Source organism: Elephantulus edwardii, unplaced genomic scaffold (genome assembly GCF_000299155.1).
Source record: "Elephantulus edwardii isolate Elephantulus edwardi_28Jun2011 unplaced genomic scaffold, EleEdw1.0 scaffold00216, whole genome shotgun sequence".
In the NCBI taxonomy this organism is placed as follows: domain Eukaryota; kingdom Metazoa; phylum Chordata; class Mammalia; order Macroscelidea; family Macroscelididae; genus Elephantulus; species Elephantulus edwardii.
In genome coordinates, this window is record NW_006399966.1 from 2134291 (window position 1) to 2156225 (window position 21935).

General features: G+C 50.1%; 1 protein-coding gene across 4 annotated transcripts in view; it reads right to left on the minus strand.

Annotated features, from left to right (window-relative positions):
• CRHR1 (corticotropin releasing hormone receptor 1) overlaps positions 1–21935 on the minus strand; it is a 58887-nt gene that overhangs the window by 11193 nt on the left and 25759 nt on the right. For 2 of the 4 annotated variants that reach the window (XM_006897812.1, XM_006897811.1), the window contains exons 3-4: positions 12785–12904; positions 6846–6931 (exon numbers count right to left, since the gene is read on the minus strand). In XM_006897812.1, coding sequence (XP_006897874.1) covers positions 6846–6931; positions 12785–12904 — 206 coding nt within the window. Of the gene's footprint in view, positions 1–6845; positions 6932–12784; positions 12905–21935 lie in introns of those variants that run through there. The other 2 variants (XM_006897813.1, XM_006897814.1) reach the window with 2 other exon arrangements.

A 21935-nucleotide genomic window follows, 5' to 3' on the forward strand; every position in this document is an offset into this window, starting at 1 on the left:
AAAAAAAAAAAAAGAGAAGGTGCAGCCAGAGTGCTCCTTGCAGGTAAAGATGATGAAGCTTTCTCTCATATGCGTTGGGCACGTTGCTAGGAGAAGTTATCCCTTAGAAAGGCACATTATGCTTGGGAAGATGGAGGGCTAGAAAAAGAGGGGAAGACTTTCAACCAGATGGGCTGACACCATGACTGTGGCAATGGGCTGGAGGGTGCCAGAAATTGTGAGAATGGCACAGGTTAGGACAGTGTTCAGGTTGTTTGTTCATAGGGTCACTATAAGTCGTTCTCAACTTGACAGCACCTAACAACAAAAACAAACCTCCTAAACTGTAAGGGAATAAATTTGTTTATTAAAGGCATCCACTTGTACCTCTGTTATAGCAGCACCAAAGAATTAATCAGACTCTGTATGTGTGTGTGTGTGTGTGTGTGTGTCCATGATGTGATAGAATCAGTCTATCAGTTGTAAGGGAGGAGTTTCCTCAGAAGTGCACCCAGCACGGAATATACGCAGGTTTTCTGGCTAAGCGTGCTACTTATTTTGCTCCCTTTAGATCCTCCATCTGGCTCATCAGCATCTGACCTTGAGACCTGAGCCAGTAGCCTTCTTGGATCACTAACCTCCACCATATCTGAGCCAGTGACCCACTGTCTTACCCGCCAATCTTGAGATTCGATTTATCAATCTTTGCAACCTGTGAGTCAGCAGCCTGTCATCTAACCTGCTGGCCTTGGGTTTGTTATCCTCTTTAGCTGTGTGAGTTAGAAAAAGCCTCCAGCCTAGCATGACAACCTCTACAACCAAGCTGTTGTCTGACAAAACAAAGGCGCATACAATCTAAGATTTGGAAAGATGTGCATTGCATCAGTGTTATAGTTTTTCACCATACTTACTCAATCTGTATTCTGAACAAATCATTTGAGAAATTGGAGTATATGAAGAAGAATGTGGCAGCAGAATTAACCTGCATTATGCAGATGATACAACCTTGCTTACTGAAAGCAAAGAGGATTTGAAACACTTGCTGCAGGAGATCAAAGACTACAGCCTCCAATATGGATTCTATCTCAACAAGAAAACCTAATCTTCACCACCAGATCAATAGGAAACATTGTTAATATATGGAGAAAAGACTGAAGTTGGCGATGATTTCATTTTGGATTCACAATCCATATCCACGGTATCAGAAGTCTAAAAACATAGATGTGTTGCACTGAAAAATCTGCAGTCAAGGACCTCTCCAAATTTCAAAAGGGCAAGGGTGTCAGTTTAAAGACGAAAATGTGCCTGATTCAAGCCATAGTCCTACGCATTATTACTCATTGTGCATCTCAAAGTTTTGGATAACAAACAAGGATGAAAGAACAAGAACTGCTGTCTTTGGATTGTGGTATTGGAGAAAAGTACCGAATATCTCATGAACTGTCAAAAGAACAGGCAAGTCTGTCTTGGAGGAAGGGCTCCTTAGAGGCAAAGATGGTGAAACTTTGACTCATACATACTTTGGGCATGTTATCAGGAAGAGCCAGTTATTGGAAAAAGGCATCATGCTTGGAAAGGTGGAGGGGCAGAGGAAGACCTTCGAAAGGATGGGTTGACATCATGACGGTAACGATGGGCTGAAGCATATAAAGATGGTGAGGATGGCACAGGATAGGGCAACATTCAGATCTAAGGTCACTGGAAGTCATAGTTGGCACAATGGCTCCTAATAACAACATAACTATGTGAGCCTTTTCCTTGAGGTAATTCTTTCTACATACAAAGAAGTATCCAGAGAATTCTTTCTTCTTCACTGGCTTTGCTTCTCTGGAGTACCCAAATTAAGACAGGTGATGTATAAAATTGGCAAAGTCCAAGTCAAAGATAGATTGAGTTTTCCAAAGTCTGACTCATTCTTTCAGAGCTCCCAAAGCTCCTGGCTCCTTAGGGACCCTCCTGCTGAAGTTACAAAGTCCATGAAAATCAGAGCCGTGTCCTAAGAAATCAAGTCCAACTTTATTCGTTTTCCAGATGAGGAAACTTATCTTTTAAATTTAGCCAGTGTAGGTCGGTGATCATCTCCGAGCTCACCACCAGCTACGGGTCAGTTAGTTGATAGTACATAACAGCAATAACATCCACCAAAGGACAAAAGAGACACCCAGCAGGCATCCCAGAATGGAGAGCCCTTCCCCGACTTCCCATTCCAAAAGCGGTATCACCACTAAAAGACTTCCCGGTTCCAAAAGGCCTGGAGAACTCTGTTCTCTCTTCTCCTGTGTGATTGACTGCCTCTAAAAACCCACTGGAGGGTCAGCGATGAGTTTGTCCTGACTCCATGGTATGCAACAACAATCTTTACACAAGCAGACTGTTATATCTTTCTTTCTGGAAGCAGCTAGTGGGTTTGAACCACTGATCTTTTGGTTAGTAACCAGCAGCTTTAGTGAATATGCTGTCAGGACTGTTTGACTGGGCCTCAGGGAGATGTAAATGAAGGGAGAAAGAGATGAGAGAGAGAGAGAAGGTAGATAGATAGGGAGACCAGGAGGTAAGGAGGCAGAAATGTGAGGAGGAGGGGAGGAGAACAGATCCACACACACACACACCCCACCCCCACACCCAGCCCCAGCAAATGCGAGGGTCACTGAGAAGCCGGCAGCAGATGCCAAAAATTCAGAACTGCTGAAGATGCACACATCACAGCCTGTCTGGAGCTGGCACTTAATTTCCTTTTATTAAATTTTCCACCAGCCCATGCTGAGAAGCCCCTGGGTAATAACAACATCTGTGGAGCCCAGGACGGCGTGAAGTCCCAGCTCCCTTACAAGGCCCATGTTTGCAGGATCAGTGGTGGAGGGGGCCCTTCACTGCCACCCACCACCCCTGAAGGGATGGCCCCATCAGACTGTGGCTGTGTCGCTGAGCTCGAGGTAAGGAGTCATTTAGTGAGCACCCACTGTATACACTGGTCCTGTGTCAGGTGCTCACCCTTTTTCTCATTCACAAGTGCCCTCTGAGACTGGGTCTTTTACCCTTATTTTTCCAGTTGAAGAGTCTGAATAATTGGTCCAAGCCACCTGTGGACTTGACTGGTCTGCCTGCTTTAAAGTTCCTCCCATCCCTGCCCCTAGACGGAATTCCTTGAGGGACAAGCAGGGTTAAAAGCATTTCTTGAGGGTCAAGCAGACACTCGCTGGGGTAGGTGACTGTAGTGGAGAGAGACAGGTATGAAGGGGCTGATACAGAGAGTGGAGGCAGGTGCAGTATGGCGCTGGGGTCAGCACACAAGCTAGGCCCCCAATTTGGAGCCTGTTTTCTGGTGGTGACAGTGCTAAAGAATTCTCCCAAGTCCTGGGACCTCCAGGACTCCCTGGCAAGTCCCATTTTACAAGCAGCCATTTCTGCAAATCCATTATATGCAACACCCCAGGGCGCGGGCACTTAATTAGGGCTTAGCCCAGGCCTGAGAGCAGAGAAATGGCTGCCCAATTAATTGTATACTTTCCTCTTTGCAGTTTCAGAAGGAGGCCAGGGAGTGGGGAAGGGGTTGGTGAGGTTGGGGGCTGACAGAAGGGGATGGATTTTCACAAATTAAATTGTTACTTACAATGCTAAGCAACTGTTCCATCAGAGACCGCTGAGAGAGGGGGCAGAGGTGGGTCAAATGGGGGTGGAGGGTGGTCAGCGGGCATCTGGCCACAGCATAATGGAGGGATTTGTGGGTAGCTGCACATTGTCACAACCCAGAGGAAGTGGGTGCACGAGTTCCCTGTGGTCTCATCAATGATCCCTACACTTCCGGTGCACCCTGACCTCATGGGTGAGCAGGGATAAAGTACCTAACGCAAACCTGTTGAGTTGCATCTATTCTGATTCATGACAACCTTCCTTCAGGTTTCTGAGGCTGTAAACCTTCACAGAAGGAAATGGCCTCATGGGTTTCCCATGGAGCAGCTAATGGATTTGAACTATTGACCTCCGCTTAACAGGCCAACAATTGTACTATGCCACCAGAGCTCCTTAGAGATAGAGACAGAGGGGTGGGAAACGGATAGAGTACCCTCCACATTCCGGAGAAGAGCCATCCTCCCATCCAATGGGGAGTCTCTCTCTGCCACTGAGTTGGAATCAACTCATAGCTGACTCACCACTGGATTCCAAAGCTGTCAATCACAAGGGAGGTGGTCTGTATTACTCCTGGTGGTTTGTCATGTAAGGACACTGAGACAGTGAGGTTAAATTAACTGTCCATTGTTATACTGCACGGAGGTACTGGAACCAGAACCCTAAACCCCAAACTGTTTGACTCATGCTGTCCCCATGATACTGCCATGAACGGTGCCTAGAAGCAGTGGAGGCTCCCCATTTGGTTTTCTCACCCTTAAAAAAGGCGGTGAAAGGAGCAAGGGAGGCTAAAGGATAGAAGACTACTATTTTGGAGTCTTTGAAGGATGTTTGTAAAAAAAGGTAATGTAAAAAGAAAAAAAAAAAAAAAAAAGAAGGATGTTTGTGGGGAAGGGGAGCTGTGTTCCCATCATGTATGTGCGTGTGTGCGCACGCGCGCACACCCACGCGTGTGCATTGATACTTCAACTAGAAGGAAAGGGGGCTTAAACTGGAGCAGGAGAGATTAGAGTGAAGCACGGCAATATTCCTCTGACATTCAGAAGATCCAATCTAGGGATGGGGGTTGGGAGATATTCTGGCATTTCCAGTTTTGTGGCTGTGCGGGAAGGGGACAGATGCCTGCCTCTGGGGCGCGGAGAGGGCTGTCTGTCCTCCTGCAGGGAGCTGGCCACCTGACCTCCAGGTGCGGCTGCATCGCTGGCCTCAGATTCTGACAGCTCAGCAGGTCCATCGTAGCATATGGTGGGAGCCGTGGGGGGCTGACTCCTGGTCTAGCTCTGCCTCCCCCGTCTCCTCCTGTTACCATCCTGCTCTGGGCACAACTGTGGGCCTGACCTGCTTTTCTGAACAGAAGTCGTTTTTGCTTCCTGCCCATATTCTCTGCTAGCTACCAGGTTACGGGGCACCAACTCACCTGCGTGGTCTTCTTGCCTTTCCTACTCAAGCCCATCTCCTCTGGCCTGGATAACATGGAACTTTCACTACCTTCCCCTCAGCAGAGGGGATGTTGTTGTTGTTGTTGTTGTTGTTGTTGTTATGTGCCATCGAGTCGTTTGTGACTCATAGCGACCCTATATACAACAGCCCTAAACCCTGCTCTATGCTGTACCAATCGCATGGCCTCTGACACACCCATCCCGATTACCTCAGTCACTGAATCAATCCACCTCATAGAGGGTCTTCCCCTCCTGCGCTGTCCCTCCACCTTACCAAGCATGACATCCCTCTCCAAGGACCTGTTTCTCCTCACAACATGTCCAAAGTATGTCAGACGAAGCCCCAGAATCCTTGCCTCCAAGGAGTAGCCTGGCTTAACCCTCTCCAGGATGAATCTGTTTGTTTTCTTGGCAGTACAGAGTACATTCAATACTTTTCTCCAGCACCACAGCTCAAAGGCATCAACTCTCCTTCTATCTTCCCTAGTCATTGTCCAACTCTCTGATGCATAACAAGTGATTGCAAAGACCATGGCCTGTATCAGGTGCACCTTAGTCTCCAGAGAGACACCGTTGCTCTTGAGTACTTTAGAGAGGTCCCTAACAGCAGACTTTCCCATCGCGATACGTCTTTTGATTTCCTGGCTGCTGGTGCCAAGAGTGTAGACTGTGGAGCCAAGCAAACTGAAGCTGTGAACAATCTCAATCTTTTCACCATCCATCCTGATGCCAGCAATTGGTCCAGTGGTGAGAATCTTTGTCTTCTTGACATTGAACCTCAGTCCATATTGAAGGCTGCAGTCCTTGACCCTCTGCAGCAAGTGCATGAGGTCCTCCTCAGTTTTGGCAAGCAGGGTTGTATCATCTGCATAACGCAGATTGTTAATAGCAGAGGGGATACATCTCCCCAATTCCAAGGCCTGTCAGGCTGGTCCACTGTGCAGGTACCAGGAACCTGGAGGCTATCTTTGCTAGGGTCAGGAGTTCGAGGAGCTTGGTTGATGCATTTCCGCCTTGGATGACCACATGATTCTGACCTGGGTTATCTGAGATGTCAGAAAGCCCCTCACCTGCACCCCAAATACTGCCCCCATCCTGTCAGAAGCAGCAATAGCAGAAAGCAGCTAAGCATTGCCCTAGTTTTGCTTTCTGGTCACTCCTTCCTACAGCTCCATGGTCCCCAGCTTCCTCAGCGTCCATCAGAGGGTAGACTGGAGGACAGGGGGGCAGACACAGGGAGCCAGGGGTCGCAGCAGCCCCAGGCTGACAGATTTACTCATGCACCTGCCAAATGTCGTCCTGAAAAGATTATCCATTGCAGCACTGTTTGGAGTCACCAAAGACTGGGAATAGAGATTGGTTAAACAAATTATGGTATACCCGTACAGTGTGGTATTATGCAAATGTGGAGAAGAACGAAGAAGCTCTTTATGTACCAAGATGGAACAATTTCCAAGATAGATGGTTCTGTGGAAAGAGCATGGTGCTAAATAGTGTACATGGTATGTAATAATTGGGTAAAACGTAAAAAGAATACATACACTTGACTACTTATCTATGCAGCGTATCTGTGGAAGGACTCAGAAGAAATCGACAACAGGATGGTCTCTGGCCAGGGAACCGATCCAGTGACAGGAAGCCTTCTCACTGTATTCCCATTTATACGTTTTGCATTTTAGATCCTAGGCATGTCATTTCATCTCAAACACTTGCACATGCTTTTTAAGCTGCATGGCTACCTCCACCCATACCCTTCATTCTGATGCCCAGCCTAAGGCTGGACTCTGACACAGGACTCACCTCCTCATTGAGAATCTCCTGACACTCGGAGTAGTTCACGCGGGCAGCCCAGCTGCCATTGGCCAGGCACTCGCGGTAGCCATTATCTGGACAAACAAAAGAGACCCAGGTTGACCAAGGATCCTCTCGCGAGGAGTGCACTGGACATCTGTCCATCTTGCCATCCATCCTAGATCAGCATGAAGTTTGCGAGAGGGGCTTCCCTAATGTCCCAATCTTCCTGCCTCTCTCTGCCCACTGGCTGCCAGAAGGACAAATGGTGGCTGGTCAGCACCTGCTGGTAGGACCCTGACTCTTGCCACCATACTTGGTGGTCAGCACAGGGAACCAACAGCCTTGAAGCAGAGCTACCCACAGGATCCCTCTCACCCACCTTCCTTCTCCCCAGATTCTGGTAGAGAAGGAAGTGAAGGGGTATAAAATTCTGAGTCTTTCCTCCAGTGCCAGCTGAGGCCACCCCACCCCACCCTGCAAACCTCCCCAGCAGCATCAGCAGCCTGAACAGGCCTCCTCATGCGTCTTCCAGCCCTGATTCTACGTGGTCCCAGTGCGAAAAGAACCGCGGTCTGAGCCATCATGATCACTGCAGCCTCCTCACTGTGGAACATCCTGTGGTCCCCTGGCGCTCACATTGCATCCATGTGGACCACCAGAGTCCTGGGGTCCCAGCCTGAAGCCGGCCAAGGACAGAACCAGAAGGGGGAGTCTTTAGGTGGGATGCTTGGCAGGATCAGCTATAGTGGTGCTAGGAGAGAGATCTTGGCCCAGAGGCCCCTTGTCCCAACTCCTCACTTATTAAAGGAAAGGGGTACCTCGGGTCTCCATGCTGTACAGCCTGGAGCTGCCCTCTGCATGAGTCACAGGCCGATGGAGGCCCCTCTCCAAGAAGCTGACCAGGCCTCCAGCACTGGAAGGCTGCCAGCTGCCTCTCCTCTCGGCCAGAAGCTGTTCCTGCCCTGGCATGCCGGCAAGAGAATCAGCTAAATGGATTTTTAAAGCTCTGCCTGGCTTTCCAGTCATGGTCCTGAGTCTTGGGCAGAGATGAGCCCTTAGGCTCGATTTTCTCCTAATTGTTAAATGAGAGCTGAGCTAGCAGAGGGCTGCTGGTGTCCCCAGGCTTCCAGGGAGGTGGGGGGTGCAGAGGCGGAATCAGGGAATCCAGAATCGTGCCTGAGATGGAAGTGACGATGACCAGAGGCTGCTCAGAAAGGTTGCTGAGAAAGGGACTTGAGACAGAGATTGGATGGAGGAGGAACTGGATGGGGCGGGGCCTGGCCCTGAGAAAAGCAGCACATAGCAGTGGTTGAGAGCTTCGTCCTTAGACCTAGACAGTCAGGGGTTCAAATCTTGACACCAACGCTTACTTAAGCTGTGTGACTTGGTGCAAATCGCAAAACCACTCTGCTTCCTTATCTGATAAATAAAACCCATTGTGCAATATTGAGTTGATTCTGAGTCACAGAGACCCCATGTGTTACAAAAGAGAACATCGCTGGGTTTTCTAAAGTTGTAATCTTAAACCGGGCGGCTCCTTGGAGGCAAGGATTCTGAGGCTCCGTCTAACATACTTTGGACATGTTGTGAGGAGAGACCGGTCCTTGGAGAGGGACATCATGCTTGGGAGGGTGGAGGGACAGCGCAGGAGAGGAAGGCCCTCTATGAGGTGGATTGATTCAGTGAGTGACTGGGATAATCGGGATGGGAGTCGCAAGTGACTCAACAGCACATAACAACAACAACAACAACAACAGCAACAACAACAATCTTTAAGGAGGGAACTCTGGTGGCACAGTGGCTAAAGCATTCCAATGCGACCCAAAGGGCCAGTGGTCTTGACCCACTAGCAGCTCTGCGGGAGAAGGATGTGGCAGTCCACTTATGTGAAGAGTCACAGCCTTGGAAACCCTATGAGGCTCTTCTGCTCTTATCCCGGAGGGTTGCTAGCAGTCAGACCCCACCCGGCAGTGGGTCCCATCTTCACAGAAGTGAATTTCCAGGCCTTTCTTCCATGGTCTGCTCAGTAGGTTCAAAACACCAACCTGTAGCCAATAGCAAACTGCCTGTAGCACTTAGCAAACTTTATGTAACAGGCATCGTCTTAATAACAACAACTCCTGCTTCAACGGGCTATTTTTAGTAGCATGTGGAAAACTCTTGAACTATACCTGGTTTGTGGTGCATGCTGTAACGTTTATTATTATTGTCTTGGGGCTGTGTTTACATAACCTTACGTAAGATTCAGGCTCTCTGGTGGCACAGTGATTAAATGCTCGGCTGCTAGGTGAAAGGTTGGAGGTTCAAATTCACTAGCCCCTCTGTGCAAGGACGTGGCAACCTGCTTCCATCATGACGATGGCCCTGGAAACCCTATGGGGTCATCCTCCTCTGCCCTCTAGGGTCACTGAGAGTTGAGATGACTTAGTGGCAATGGGTTTGGTTTGGGTCCTTTTGCACTAAGACTCAGGACATGTCAGCAGACTCTTATCACAGGAGATCCAGACGGAAATGATAGGAGGAGCCTGCTTTTCTCCAGGCCTTCCTTGTCACCATTGTTCTTAGGGGCCATCAAGGAGACGCTGACTCATAGGAACCCTTTGGTAGCTTAGGGGTAAGGAGTTTCACTGCTAACCCAAAGGCAGTTGGTTCAAATCCACTAGGTGCTCCAGGCGAGAAAGATGATCAGGCTTTTCCTGTGCAATTTACAGCCTCTTTGAATCGTAAGGAATGTGAGCTATGAGTCAGTTCCAACTCAATAGCATATATAACAACAGTATCAACAAACACAGCAATGCCACGTACAAAGCATGGAAAGATGAGAACCTTGTCAGATCCCAGGCCATCCTCACAGGCTCTGTGGCCATTTATCTTATTGAGGGTCTTCCTCTCCTCGCTGACCCTCTAATTTTCCAAGGCCAAGGCGAAGTCCTTCCTCAGAATATGCCCAAAGTATGTAAGGCACCATCCTTGCCTCTAAGGAGTGCCCTGACCTCACCCAAGGACGGTGCGCTCTCTGGCACCTCATATATCGGGCAGGGAGCCTGGGGTCCCCTACACTGTGTTGAGGTCCAGGGAGAGGGCTTGGTTGGGGAGGGGGGAGGTGATGGTGGACGTGAATGGGCCCCACAAACAGGAGTCGCTGCCAGAGAGGATGCACCCTCCTTGCTTTAATTGCTGAGCTGAGCGATTTTCCCAAAGAATCACGGGAAAAGGGATATTTTTGGAAATGCTTCCCATCGGATGCAGCAGGAGGGAGGGCATGAAGGAGAGGCCTCCAAGCCCCGGCAGCGCCTCATCTGTAAATGAATTAATTAGTGCCTAATGATTAGGTACAACTCTGGGTTCCCACTTGCTGCTGAGTACAGGGCACCCTACTCAATGTGCTGGGGCACCAGGAAGGGGCGTCCACCAGCACCGTGTAGAAACAGGACCATGTCAGTTCGCCTCCAAGTATATATAGGGAGGGGAGAGTGAGGCAGCCCAGAGAGCACCTCCCCCAAGCCTCCTCCGGGTGGAGAAACTGAGGCTTAGAGAGTGTTGTTGCTGCAGGACTCCTACCTTCCATTAAAGGCGCAGCCCGCAAACCAAGAAACATGTGCCCAAGCACGAAGGCTTGAAAAGCTTATCTGGGGCATCTCAAGTAACCCTATGGGACAAGAAGGAAAGACCTTGGAGGGAGTGGTCAGGACTGGCTGCAGGCTGGCATGGCCTTGACCACTGGGAGCTGGGCACATCCCCCCTCAGCACTTGGGGTTGAATAGATGATAGGGAGCCACCCATGGGTTGACTGTGAGCCAGGGTGTGACAGGGTCAGGTCTGGGACTGGAGGCAGGGACAGCTAGAGAGCAGGAGGGAGGCCAGGCATGAGAATTAGTGTGGAAGTGGGATTGCCAGGCCCTAGGAACCATAGGTGGAATAGTGCATTGCACATTGCGCCGCTATCTGAAAGTTCAGTGGTTCGAATCCACCAAATACTGTGCTGGGGAAAGAGGAGGACTCTCCATCCATTAAGAAACAAAACGACCCTCCAATTCATTGCTGTCGAGTTGGAACTGACTCATAGCTGACCTTCCAGGAGAAGACTGTAGCTCGCTCCAAAGGAGACTGCCCACCTTTGTCCCTCAGAGCAGCTGGGAGATTTAAACTGCCTGATTTGGGGTTGGCAGTGCAATTCCTTACCCTTTAGACCACCAGAGCTCCCATTATGATTGATAGCTTTAGAAACCCATTGGAGGGCTGCTATGGGTCAGAATCAATGAAATAGCAGAGGTTTTATCTTTTGGGGTATAACTAGGGGTGGGGGGACCCCTTCCAGAAACTTCCTCTGAGGCACTGGCCCGTCCTAGAGCTTAGAAGGACTTGCACAGCACAGGGAGAGGAGGAGGAGAAGGAGGGTGCGGATTCTCCAGGTTCTGACCCTGCTGTCAGGGCACTGTGACCTCAGACAGGTTCTCAGCAGCTCTGTGCCTCAGTTTCCTCACTGGAGATGGAGTCAGTTCGGTGAGGGTGACCTGCCTGTGCTCCCACACACCCTCCTCTAAATTATCTATCTTGTAGACCCCTCTTTCTTCGTTCCTCCCTCTCCTCAGTCCCTACTCCTTTCCGAGCCTCTCTCCTCTGCTCTAGGTCCCTCAGAGGCCAGGCAGAGGTTCCAGGCCCTCATGCAGTGCCGCTCTGCAGTCTCCAGCCCAACTGTAGGGGGTCCCGAGGGAAGGATCGCAGTCACATCCCAGGTTTGGTCCTTCCACGCCCCCTCCATGGCTCCAGACCTCTCAGTTTATCAGGTGAAGAGAAGGAATTCGGGAGTTTTGAGCCTGAAGCCATTCTAAAGCCACAATCATCTAACAGACCCTTTTCACCATCATGAGAGCCAAGGACTGGAGGTGGTGGGAAGAGGAGACTATAAACCAGAGAATGACGGTCCTGCCATGTGTGTTCATCCAAGGCCACACTTGTCTGAACCCGAGCTCTGGTGGCTTGGTAAAGACTTGAGCTGCTAACCCAGAGGTACAGAGTTGGAATCCACCAGCTGCTCTGTGGAGGTGGGGCGTGGAGCAGTGGGAAGAGGGACAATCTTCTCCCATGATATTACCTAAATACTCCATGATATTACCATGATGCTACCTGAAAACCTGCTGGGGTGGGGGGGAGAGGGTCAGCTGCTAGTTTAACTCAGTGCTTAACAACAACAGAACCACGAGCTCACACCAGGGCCCTCAACCCCAGAGATCTGAGCGCTTGCCGCCCTGAGACAGAGAAGAGCCTGGCCTGCAGCTGTCGCTTTCTCATAACCAGGGGCCATGAGTCATTGGCAGGGGACAGCAAATTAATTCTGAGGGTGGTGGGTGGTGTAGCAAGGAGCTGCAAAGCCCAGAGGAGTGGTGAGGTGTTTACCTGCAGATCAAATATCAGAACAGACCTCAATCCTCCCCTAACACCGCCACCCCCACCCTCGGGCCAAGTCCCCTGCTCGCAGACCCACATCTCCTGGCTGGCGGGCCCACTACCTCCCTGAGACCAGGGATCTGCGTCCAGGAGCTGCTCCGGGATTCCTGCCCCTCCTTGTTGGGGCAGTTCTGGTCCAAGCAGACTGCAAGTTTCTCAACCACACAGAAGAGGGTCAGAGAGACCAAGATGCTAATTCCTGCTTCGTGGCCTCGTAACTGCGTGACTCTGGGCGAGTTCCTTTTCATGCTGAGCCTCAGGAGCTGAGTTACGTAAGAGCTGATAGTGTCTTCCAGGAGGCGTGTGAGAATTAGCCGTGCTGAGGCCAGAGCCCCCTGCAGAGGAGCTGGCTTTTGGTGAAGGGTGGGTGTCATTATCGTCACTGTCATCATCATCCTCACAACCACCACCATCATTCCACTACCCCCCAACATGTCACCAATTCTCCCCAAGCTGCCCCGCCTCCCAGCAGTGCTGGCCCCCCCACTCCTTCTTACTTGTGGTGTTGTAGCGGACACCGTAGAAATAGGCAGGGCAGGGTCGAGCCACCATCTGCCCCGCTGGGCTCTGGGGCCAGCAGGTGCCAATGAGATCCACAGATGCATTGCACTGCAGTCCTGGGGGCAGAGACAACCGGTAAGGCAGAATAAGGTCCCCCATCCTGGGTCCCAGGAGAACTGAAGATACCCTAGTGACCCGTCCGCCTTCCCATTGCCCCACATTCACACATCAACTGGAGACAAGACAGAGGCAATGATCCCAATGCAGAAAGAAGCTCGTCCTAGGCAAGGGAGACCAGGGAGGCACGAGAGGCAGGGATCAGAATTTGATGCTGCCGCACCAGGGAGCCAGTATGGATTCCAGAGCACAGGAGAAAGAAGAGCTGGCTTGAGATAGTGTTAAAAGCTAAGGCCTTGGTACTTAGAGGAAGGGAGACGTGCTTGAAGGCCCGTGCTCTGCAGCCTGAGGACACTCTCCCAGCCCTTCCCTTGGTGACAGACTGGAGCTCTGAGACTTCACATGGCAGGTGCTCCCTCATCCACCTGCCCCAGCTCTGTCTCATGTCCCTGGAACCAAACCCAACTACCCTGCCCTTTCAGCTAAATAGAGTGGCCCAGTTTCCAGCCGGCCTGACAATTGCATTTACCGAGTACCTACTGTGTGTACTGGCATCTGTTCTAGGTCCTGGGAGAGGGCTGACTGGGAAGGAGACCATGGAAGAAAAGGGAGGTGGACATCATCTGGAGGGGAGTGAGACGGACACAGAAGGGAGCAGGGGGTGGTCAGGACCCCTGACTCCAGACTGGGCTTTGCTGCTAATTTGCTATGAATTGAGGCAAGTCCCCACCCCTCTCTGGACCTCCATTCTATTACATAAGGAAGTGGCTGGACTACAGCAGGAATGTTTTGTCTTCATGGGCTAGAGACGTCAAGATTTCTCTCTAGAGACACTAAAACAAAATAAAAAATTTGGTACCAGCGTGCATTTAAAGGAGAAGTGGGGTCCATGGCTACTGGCTTTTCATAAAATTCCAACTAAAGGGGCCTCTGACTCAGACAGACAGACAGACAGACAGTCCAGCTCCCATTGAGGCAATTCTGACCATGGCAGCTCAGTCAGGGGACAACCGTGTTCCGTGGAGCTTTAGAGGCTGATTTTTCTGAAGTAGATCACCAGGCCTTTCCTCCAAGGCACTTTGGCTGAACTTGAGTTAGCAGCTGTCAATATTAACTATTTACACCGCCAGACACTCCCTATGGCTCGAAGAGGATATAAGCCACCAAACTAGGTACAGAAAAGAAAACCAGTGGTCAAGTCGATTACCACTCACAGGGGTCCCATGGGAGATGGCAAAGACTCCTTCCAGACACTTGCCCTCAGTTAAGGAGCTTTCTAGAGTGGAGCAGGTGTGTGTGTTGGGACAAGGTTGAGGCTACACTGACAGCTTGGAGGGATAGGAGGTATGTGGGCTCCAAGCAGGGAGGACTGAACTATCATCCCTCTTGATGGTCCTCCCCCATGGGGGCTGAGGCCTATCATGATGTAAGGAGGTGAGAACCATACCCCGGCATTAGCCCTAAGAGCTATGAACCCGTGGGGGTGGGCACTCCTCAGAGTGAGGCATCAGCAGCCGCCGAAGCCTGGCTGGGGTTGCCTGCTACCTCCTCCCCAAATGAGCCTGTCCCCAGTTTCTCTGGGAATGAAACTGGGTTAAACTTGCTTCCTTTTTCTGCTAGACTCTGAGCAGTGTAGAGAAGGCCTTGTACCAAAAACTGGCTTATTTTTTCCTAATAAACTCTATTCACAGGGTATGCGTGTAAGTCAGGGATCAAGGGGCTGAGGCCTCGAGGTCAAATGGTTTAACTGAAAAGGAGAGAAGCCTGGACTGGGGCTTTAATGGACTCTCGGAGTTGCTGGGCCAGGCAGCTGGGAGGGTCAGTCTTGTGCCACAGGAGAGTCCAGAGATGAACAACGTTGGGAGGGTGGCGGCAGCGTGAGAAGAGCGGGGCTGGATGTGGCAGGGGCATGCCGCTGGTGTTTGATCTGTCTTGGAGCATGCTGAGAACGCTGAGCTGGGACTGGGCATCGGGAAGGGGTGATGGAATGTGGCAATGGGGAGAGAGGCGGTGATAATTTCATAAGGAACTGTGGTGTGTGAATGGTCAAGCGTTCAGCTGATAACCAAAAAGGCTGGAAGTCTGAATCCATTTAGCTCTTCTGTAAGAGCAAAGACCTGATGTTGTTTCCATGATGATTTCAACTCAGAAAACCCTCCACTACTATCCTTCTATGTGACATGGGGGCCCTAAGAATTAAAATTGACTCAGTAGTAGGGTAACAGTAACAATAAGATCACAGGCCACGATCCCTTATATTTTTCCAAAATGCTCCCTCACATTCCACGTGGTCCTCGCCCACCCCGCATTTCCATGGTTATTATTTGTGCATAGTGTTGGAGAGACCACCATGGAGAGGGACTTGTGTGCTGGGATTTAGACTCGTGCCATGATCACATGAAGACGGCAGACCACTCACACGCGACGAGCAGAAACTCGGCAAACTGAGGAAGCGCTGATGTGACCAAGTCATTCTCTCCTCACACAATGTTCCTGGACACGGTGGGGAGGTGGGCTAGTCCCCGGAACCACTGAGCTTGCTTGGGGACTCAAAACCAAGGCTGTTTGTCTTAACTTGTTCTTTGAGAAGCTAGCAGATATGTGGGCTCTTCTTGAGAAGTTGAGGGCTCTGACCTCCTTCTTAAAAGTTAAATTGTCTGTGTTTTCTTTCAGTTGCCATTGGCTCCCTATAGGGTATTATGATTATCATTGGAGTCCGGAATGAAGGCTCCATAGTGGAGTGTACCCAGGGCGGGGGGATTGTATACCAATGAAGGAATTTTTCTTTTACTTTTCAAAGAGAAGAGTGAACTGAGGGGGAGGGGTAGACAGGGGGGGAAGTACAACAATGAATGAATGGAAATCCAAAATTAATTAAAAAAAATTGGTAACAACAACAAAAAATGTACCCTGGTGCTACGAGCTAGGTCTCGCATATGGGGAAACTGACTCCCAGTAAGTTAAACTTGATCATGAGAGCTGATAAATAAAAGGACCAACAACTTGGGCTTTTTTTCATTCTAAATCAATTTTTATTCTAAGTATATTGATTCCATTACAGCAGCTCTGTGTCGCTAAGGCGCGGGCAGTATTTATTTGGTGCTATCTGCCAGGTTAAGTGCTGGGCTGCTAACCGGGAAGTCGGCAGCTCGGACCCAGCCAGCATCTCTGCGGGAGTCAGGCCTGGCAATGTGCTCCAGGGACGCTGCAGCCTGGAAACCCCACAGCGCAACTCCTCCTTTGGCGTTGCTACGACTCTAAATTGACCTGACGGCACCTAGCAACAACAGCAATCTGCCAGGCAGGTGCCAGGGCCTTTATGCATGGCACTGCATTTAATGACCCCACTGAACCTTCCTCAGTAGAACTTCCATTCATTTACACACTCACCCATTCACAGATCGCTACAGAGCTGGGCACGGGAGCATTAAACGGAAGTCATGTGTGGCAGGGCCTGGAAAGGTGCCTAGCACTCCAGCAGGGGAGTAACTTCCCTCCCTCCCTTCCCTGTCCCTCCCTGGACAGTTCCCCAGATTCCCTTCCTCAAAGAATAGAGGGCAGGGCAGGACCAGACACCTACCCCAGCCAGAACCAGTCAGGCCCTGGGCAGGGACCGTCGCAGCCCGACCTCACCCACAGCTGGCTAGGAGAAGGGAAGAGCAGCGGGCAGAATGCAGGGCATTTGTGCTGGCTGGCTGCACTTCCTCTACCACCTTATTTGTGTCTCACACCCTTGTAGATGTGGTTGTGCACCCCGCAGTCCATTTTTAACTCAACATCCATGTGATAGGACAGATCTACCCCAAAGGTTATCTAAGGCTGATATCCTTACAGACACAAATCCCCAGGTCGTTCCCTTAGGAGCTGCTGGGTGGGTGCGAACCACTCACCTTTTGGTTAGCAGTTGAGCATTTAGCTTTTGTGCCACCAGAGACGGAGGCCCTAGCAGTCAGCTTTCTCTTTCTCATTGCTGTCCTATCGGAACCAACTCATAGCTGATGTTCCAGCAGATTTCTAAGGATGTAAGAATCTGCACTATAATCCCAAAGGCACGTGGTTTGACTCCACCAGCTGCTCTGTGGAAGACGGATGGGCAATCTACTTTCATGCAATTTACTGCCTCTGAACACCAGCTGGAGGGTCAGCTATGGGTGGGTTCTGACTCAATGGCACACAACAACAACAACAACAAATCGCATGGGAGGAGATTATCCATCTTCCTCCCACGGAGCTGCTGCTGGATTTAATCCACCAGAGAATTGCTGCCTCCGGCTTAGCAACATGACCCCCTCCCAGACTCGGCCACCACAGCTCTCTCAACAAGCGGACAATTTATTAAAATTCACACAGATATTAAGGTGGAATCAGTGACACTAAAACTTGAACATTAGTTTTCATCAAACCCAGATCAGAGTTTCCCGCACACACCACAGTGGGCCCAAATCTATTTCCATTCATCTATGCGCCCCCAGATTCCTCCACATCTCAACAGTCCTGTTCTGGAAGGCTGCCTGGAGGCGGCGCCAGAGGAAGATATGTTTGTGACCTTTATGTGAAGAGCTCAGAATATCCTGGAGAGAATGAAAGTCTAAGTAAAAAATGGGGGAAAGGTGTAGGATGGGGACGGGAAGAGATTGCAAGACCAGAAATGTGAAGCGACTGAAATGGAGCTGGTGGCAAAATCTCCCCTCCCTCCCTCCTGGAAAAAACTTATATTTGGCAAACAAACACATATTTGTTAACCAGTGGGGGAAAATGTTGTTGTTAGGTATCATCAACTTGGAACTGACTCGTAGCTGACCCTCCAGTGGGTTTTCAGAGGCAATTATTCACTGCTTTGAAGGAGCTCTGGCGTCCTAATGGTAAGGAACTAAGTTACAATCCCAAGGTATGCAGTTCAAATCCACTAGCTGTTCTGAGGAAGAAAGATGAGCAGTCTCCTCCCATGTGATTTACTGCCTCTGAAAACTGCTGGTGGGTCAGGTATAGGTCAGTTCTGACTTGATGATATACAACAACAATCACTGCCTTGGGGCTCTGGTGGCTTAGTGGTAAGAAGTTGCGCTGCAATCCCAAAGGCACGCAGTTCAAATCCACTAGCTGCTCTGCAGTGCCAGAGGATGGATGGGCAATCTCCTCCCGTGCGAGTAACTGCCTCTGAAAACCTGCCAGAGGGTCAGCTGTGGGTCGGTTCTGACTCAATATTATACAACAATAATCACACAGGAGGAGAGTGTATACCTTTCTCCTGTGGAGCAACTGGTGGGTTGGAACAGCATGCCTTTGAGTTAACAGAAAACTCCTTCCCACTAGGCAATCAGGCTTCCCTGGTGGGAGAGATTGAGAAACAGGGTGAAGAGATAAAAACTGCCAGGCACTGTTTTAATCAGGTATTCACTATAGTAACGAGGAAAGAGCCCTAGTGATCTGACAGTTAAGAGCCTGATAATTAAAAGAAAGATTGGCAGTTCAAGTCCATCCAGTGGTTCAGTGGGAGAAGAGATCTGGTGATATGTTTCCTAAAAGAAAAAAGAAAAAAACCCAAAGCAAACAAATCCACTCTTATTAAGAGGACTCTAAGTAGCTTTCCAAAGCTGTGAATCTTCCCAGCGATAGACTGTCTGCCTCATCTTTATTCTCATAGCAGCTGGTAGATTTGAACTGTAGACTTTGTGGACCAATTGGTTACCAGCCCAATGCTGAACCCACTAGGTCATCAGAGCCCCCTCTAATGATTGTAGCCTAGGGAATCCCCATGGCAGTTCTAGTCTGTCCCATAGGGTCACTGTGAGTGAAAGATTGGCTTGTTGGCACACAAGGTCACAACTTTCCAACTATTACGCCATCAGGGGTCCTTTGAGGTCAGTGCTATTGCTCCTCCTTGATGCTAGTCAAGACTGGGGTCCTAGAAGTCAGCTTTCTCTGTCTCTCATCACCGTCCAGTCAGAACCAACTCCTAACTGACACTCCAGGGGCTTCTGAGGATGTAAATCACACTAGAGGAGATTGCTCAACTTTAAGTACTGTCTTTAATCAGACAAGTAAATGAACTTGGCAATGGGGGATGTACATAGATGATGGAAAAATGTTCTTGGCAATGAGAGGATCTGAGGTAGGTATGTGCTTAAGTGTATCCTAGGTAGGGATTTCCTACAACTCAGTGTTCAGTCCTTTCTTCACAGGGTCCCTCTAAGTCTTTCCTAAGTGGATAGGTGGGGTCAAAATCAATCCTCTGCCCAGCACTGGTCGCTACAGGCTTTCATGAGGGGTGAGGCATTAGAAAAAGAATGCATTTGCATCTTCCTTCTTCCCTACCCCAGTAGAGGGTGGCTACTACAGATGGTGGGACCCACACTCCAACCGCATGTTCGGGGGGGGGGGGAGGGGCTGTGGTCAGACTCGCTCAAGTCACTACAAACCACAGGCAAGGAAAGGAAGGGAGCAGGGCTCTTCTGCAGCAGAAAGCCCCTGCTGAGCCCGGGGCCTGGATCCTGCTTTGATGAGCGGAGAGGAACCCACTGCAGATGGCCCAGTTAACGAGTGGGCGCTGGTTTCTTCCCCCAAGTAGGTTACCCAGTTCCCTTCCCATCATGCACAGGGGCCAAACACGCTCAGTAGAGCCCTCAGAAGTCAGCAACTCTGAGAGTAACTGGGACCTGGCTCCTGTCTCATTCACATTGGTCTCTCATCAGACCCTTCCAAGCAAAACACAGGGCAGGTGGGTACTGGGCAGCTGCCCTGCAGCTGGGAGCCCGTCACCTGTCTGGTTGGAACCCAGAAGAGGGATTCTGCCAAGGCGGCTCAGAGGAGGAGAAGCCAGGTGGCCCAGGAACAGCTCTGAAACACACCTCTCTGCCCCAGCAGGGACTGGGCTGCTGGGATGGACAAGCAGGGCTGGGTCTCCTGGCGGAGAGTTTGAGTTTGACTGCTTATGGCAGAGCCGGGCAGAGAAGGAAGATGCCTTTGTGGGGTGTGTAACACACCAGGACAAGCAGGCAGGTGTCTGCTGACCCAAAGACCAAAGGCTCTTCATTTTGTGACCCCAGGACATTGCATGACACCAGGCACAAAGTAGATCATCTGGAAATATTTGGAGTAGTAGAGAAACCCACTATGCATATGGGAGACCTCAGGGGCAGGCAGCTGATGGGGGAACATGTGGGGTCCTGGGAACCACGACTACTTGGGGGGCCACTGTGATACGAAAGTCCCGGGCTCCAGAATCAAGTCTATTTGGTTCAAGTACTCGGCCTCTTCTTAATAACTGTGTGCTTGGGTAAGTTATTTAGCTTCTCTCATCTCAGGTGCCTTCTTTATATAAGAAGGAGAAAACTATATCCAGATCATTTGTGTGGATGATGACGGAGTGAGGGTAAAGCATTTAGAGTGATGTTTAAAGTGACCGTGTGGACACCAGATCCGAACCATGCCTATCCTGCACCATCCTCCCCATTTCTAGAAGCTCGCGTCCACTGTTCCAGTCACGGTGTCATTCCGTCTGGCTCAGGATCTTCCTCTATTTCTCCCGCCCTCTATTTTTCTTACCATGATGTCTTTTTTAAGGACAGTCTGCTCCTGACAACATACCCAAAGTACGTGAGATGACGTTTCACCTCTAAGAAGCACCCAGGTTGCATTTCCTCTAAGACAGATTTGTTTTTTTGGCAGCTCATGGTGTTCACCAGCATCACAATTTAAAGGCGTCGATTCTTCGCTGGTCTAATATAATGAGCCAGACGATACGGTTGTTGTTTATTGTGTTCCGTCGAGTCGGAACTGACTCATAGCTGATCCTCCAGTGCGTTTTAATCACACGGGAAGAGATTACCCATCCTTCTCCCACGGAGCAGCTGGTGGATTTGAACTGAATACCTTTGGGATTGCAGCATAGTTTCTTACCACTACGCCACAGAGCTTCCTAGATTGTATTCGTATTAGCAATTATTAATTATTATTTTACATTTCATTTAATTATTAAGAATTAATATTTTTTAATTTAGTTTATTATTTTAAATTTTTATTTACTGTCTTAAACTGAAGTCTGGGAACTGATGAAACCAGGCTATGGTTTCAATGGTTAACACAATTCTCTCATTTGTTCATGACTCCCTTCATCAATAATTTTACTACGTGTGGCTTTATCATACTCAGGCCATAATTTTATAGTTGCCAAGTCTGTGACCTGCCACATGATAGGACCTTGGCCCTGGGGGACCACCCTCTCCCTGCTCCAGGCATGAGGCAGGTAAGAAGTCCCCCCAAAGACCTTGGCTCTGTGTCAACTGCCCTGGCCAAAGGTCCATCCATCTGCCCTGCCCCTTGGCCCCACTCTCTCTATCTGTCCTGATGTTGACGACAAATGGCTTGTTATCCCAGGCCACTGCAGGGGGTGATGGGTCAAGTGCCACAAAGCCAGGCAGGCTGGGATGGCAGGGGATTGAGGTGGGACATGGTACTAAATATGAGAACTGCTGCCTGTTGCCTCCCTGGACAGAGACACCTATGTGGGCGCTGGGATGTCACTCGTCTGAAGCACGATGAGCGAGTGAACAGCTCCTGACCTAGCCCTGTGCATGGGATGAGGGTGGGGCCCTTCCGCTCACACCAGCCTTGGAGCCGTCAGTCCTCCTTGCTCCCAGCCTTGTCCTGGAGATCTCATTAGAACTCCTGTCCTCGTCCTCACAAGGAGCTCTGGTGCCCTAGGCTGTAGCGAGCAGTGTTCCTAACCAAAATGTCAAGTATCTCCTGTGGTTTGAACCCACGAGCAGCTCTATGGGAGAAAGATAGGCAGTGTTCTTCCATTAAGATTTATAGCCTTAGAAACTCAATGGAGGGCTGTTGAGAGTCAGAATTGGCCCAGCAGCGGTGAGAAAGAACTGGGCCTTCTTGCCAAGAACATCCCCACTTTGCCCACAGTTCAGCTCAGCCTGCTTTGCAGCCGGATATTCTGGGATTCTAGGACCTGTCCAGGCTACAGTTCCTCTCTCCTCAGCCCTCCGGTCCCGCCAAAGTCATCTGCTCAGTCAATCC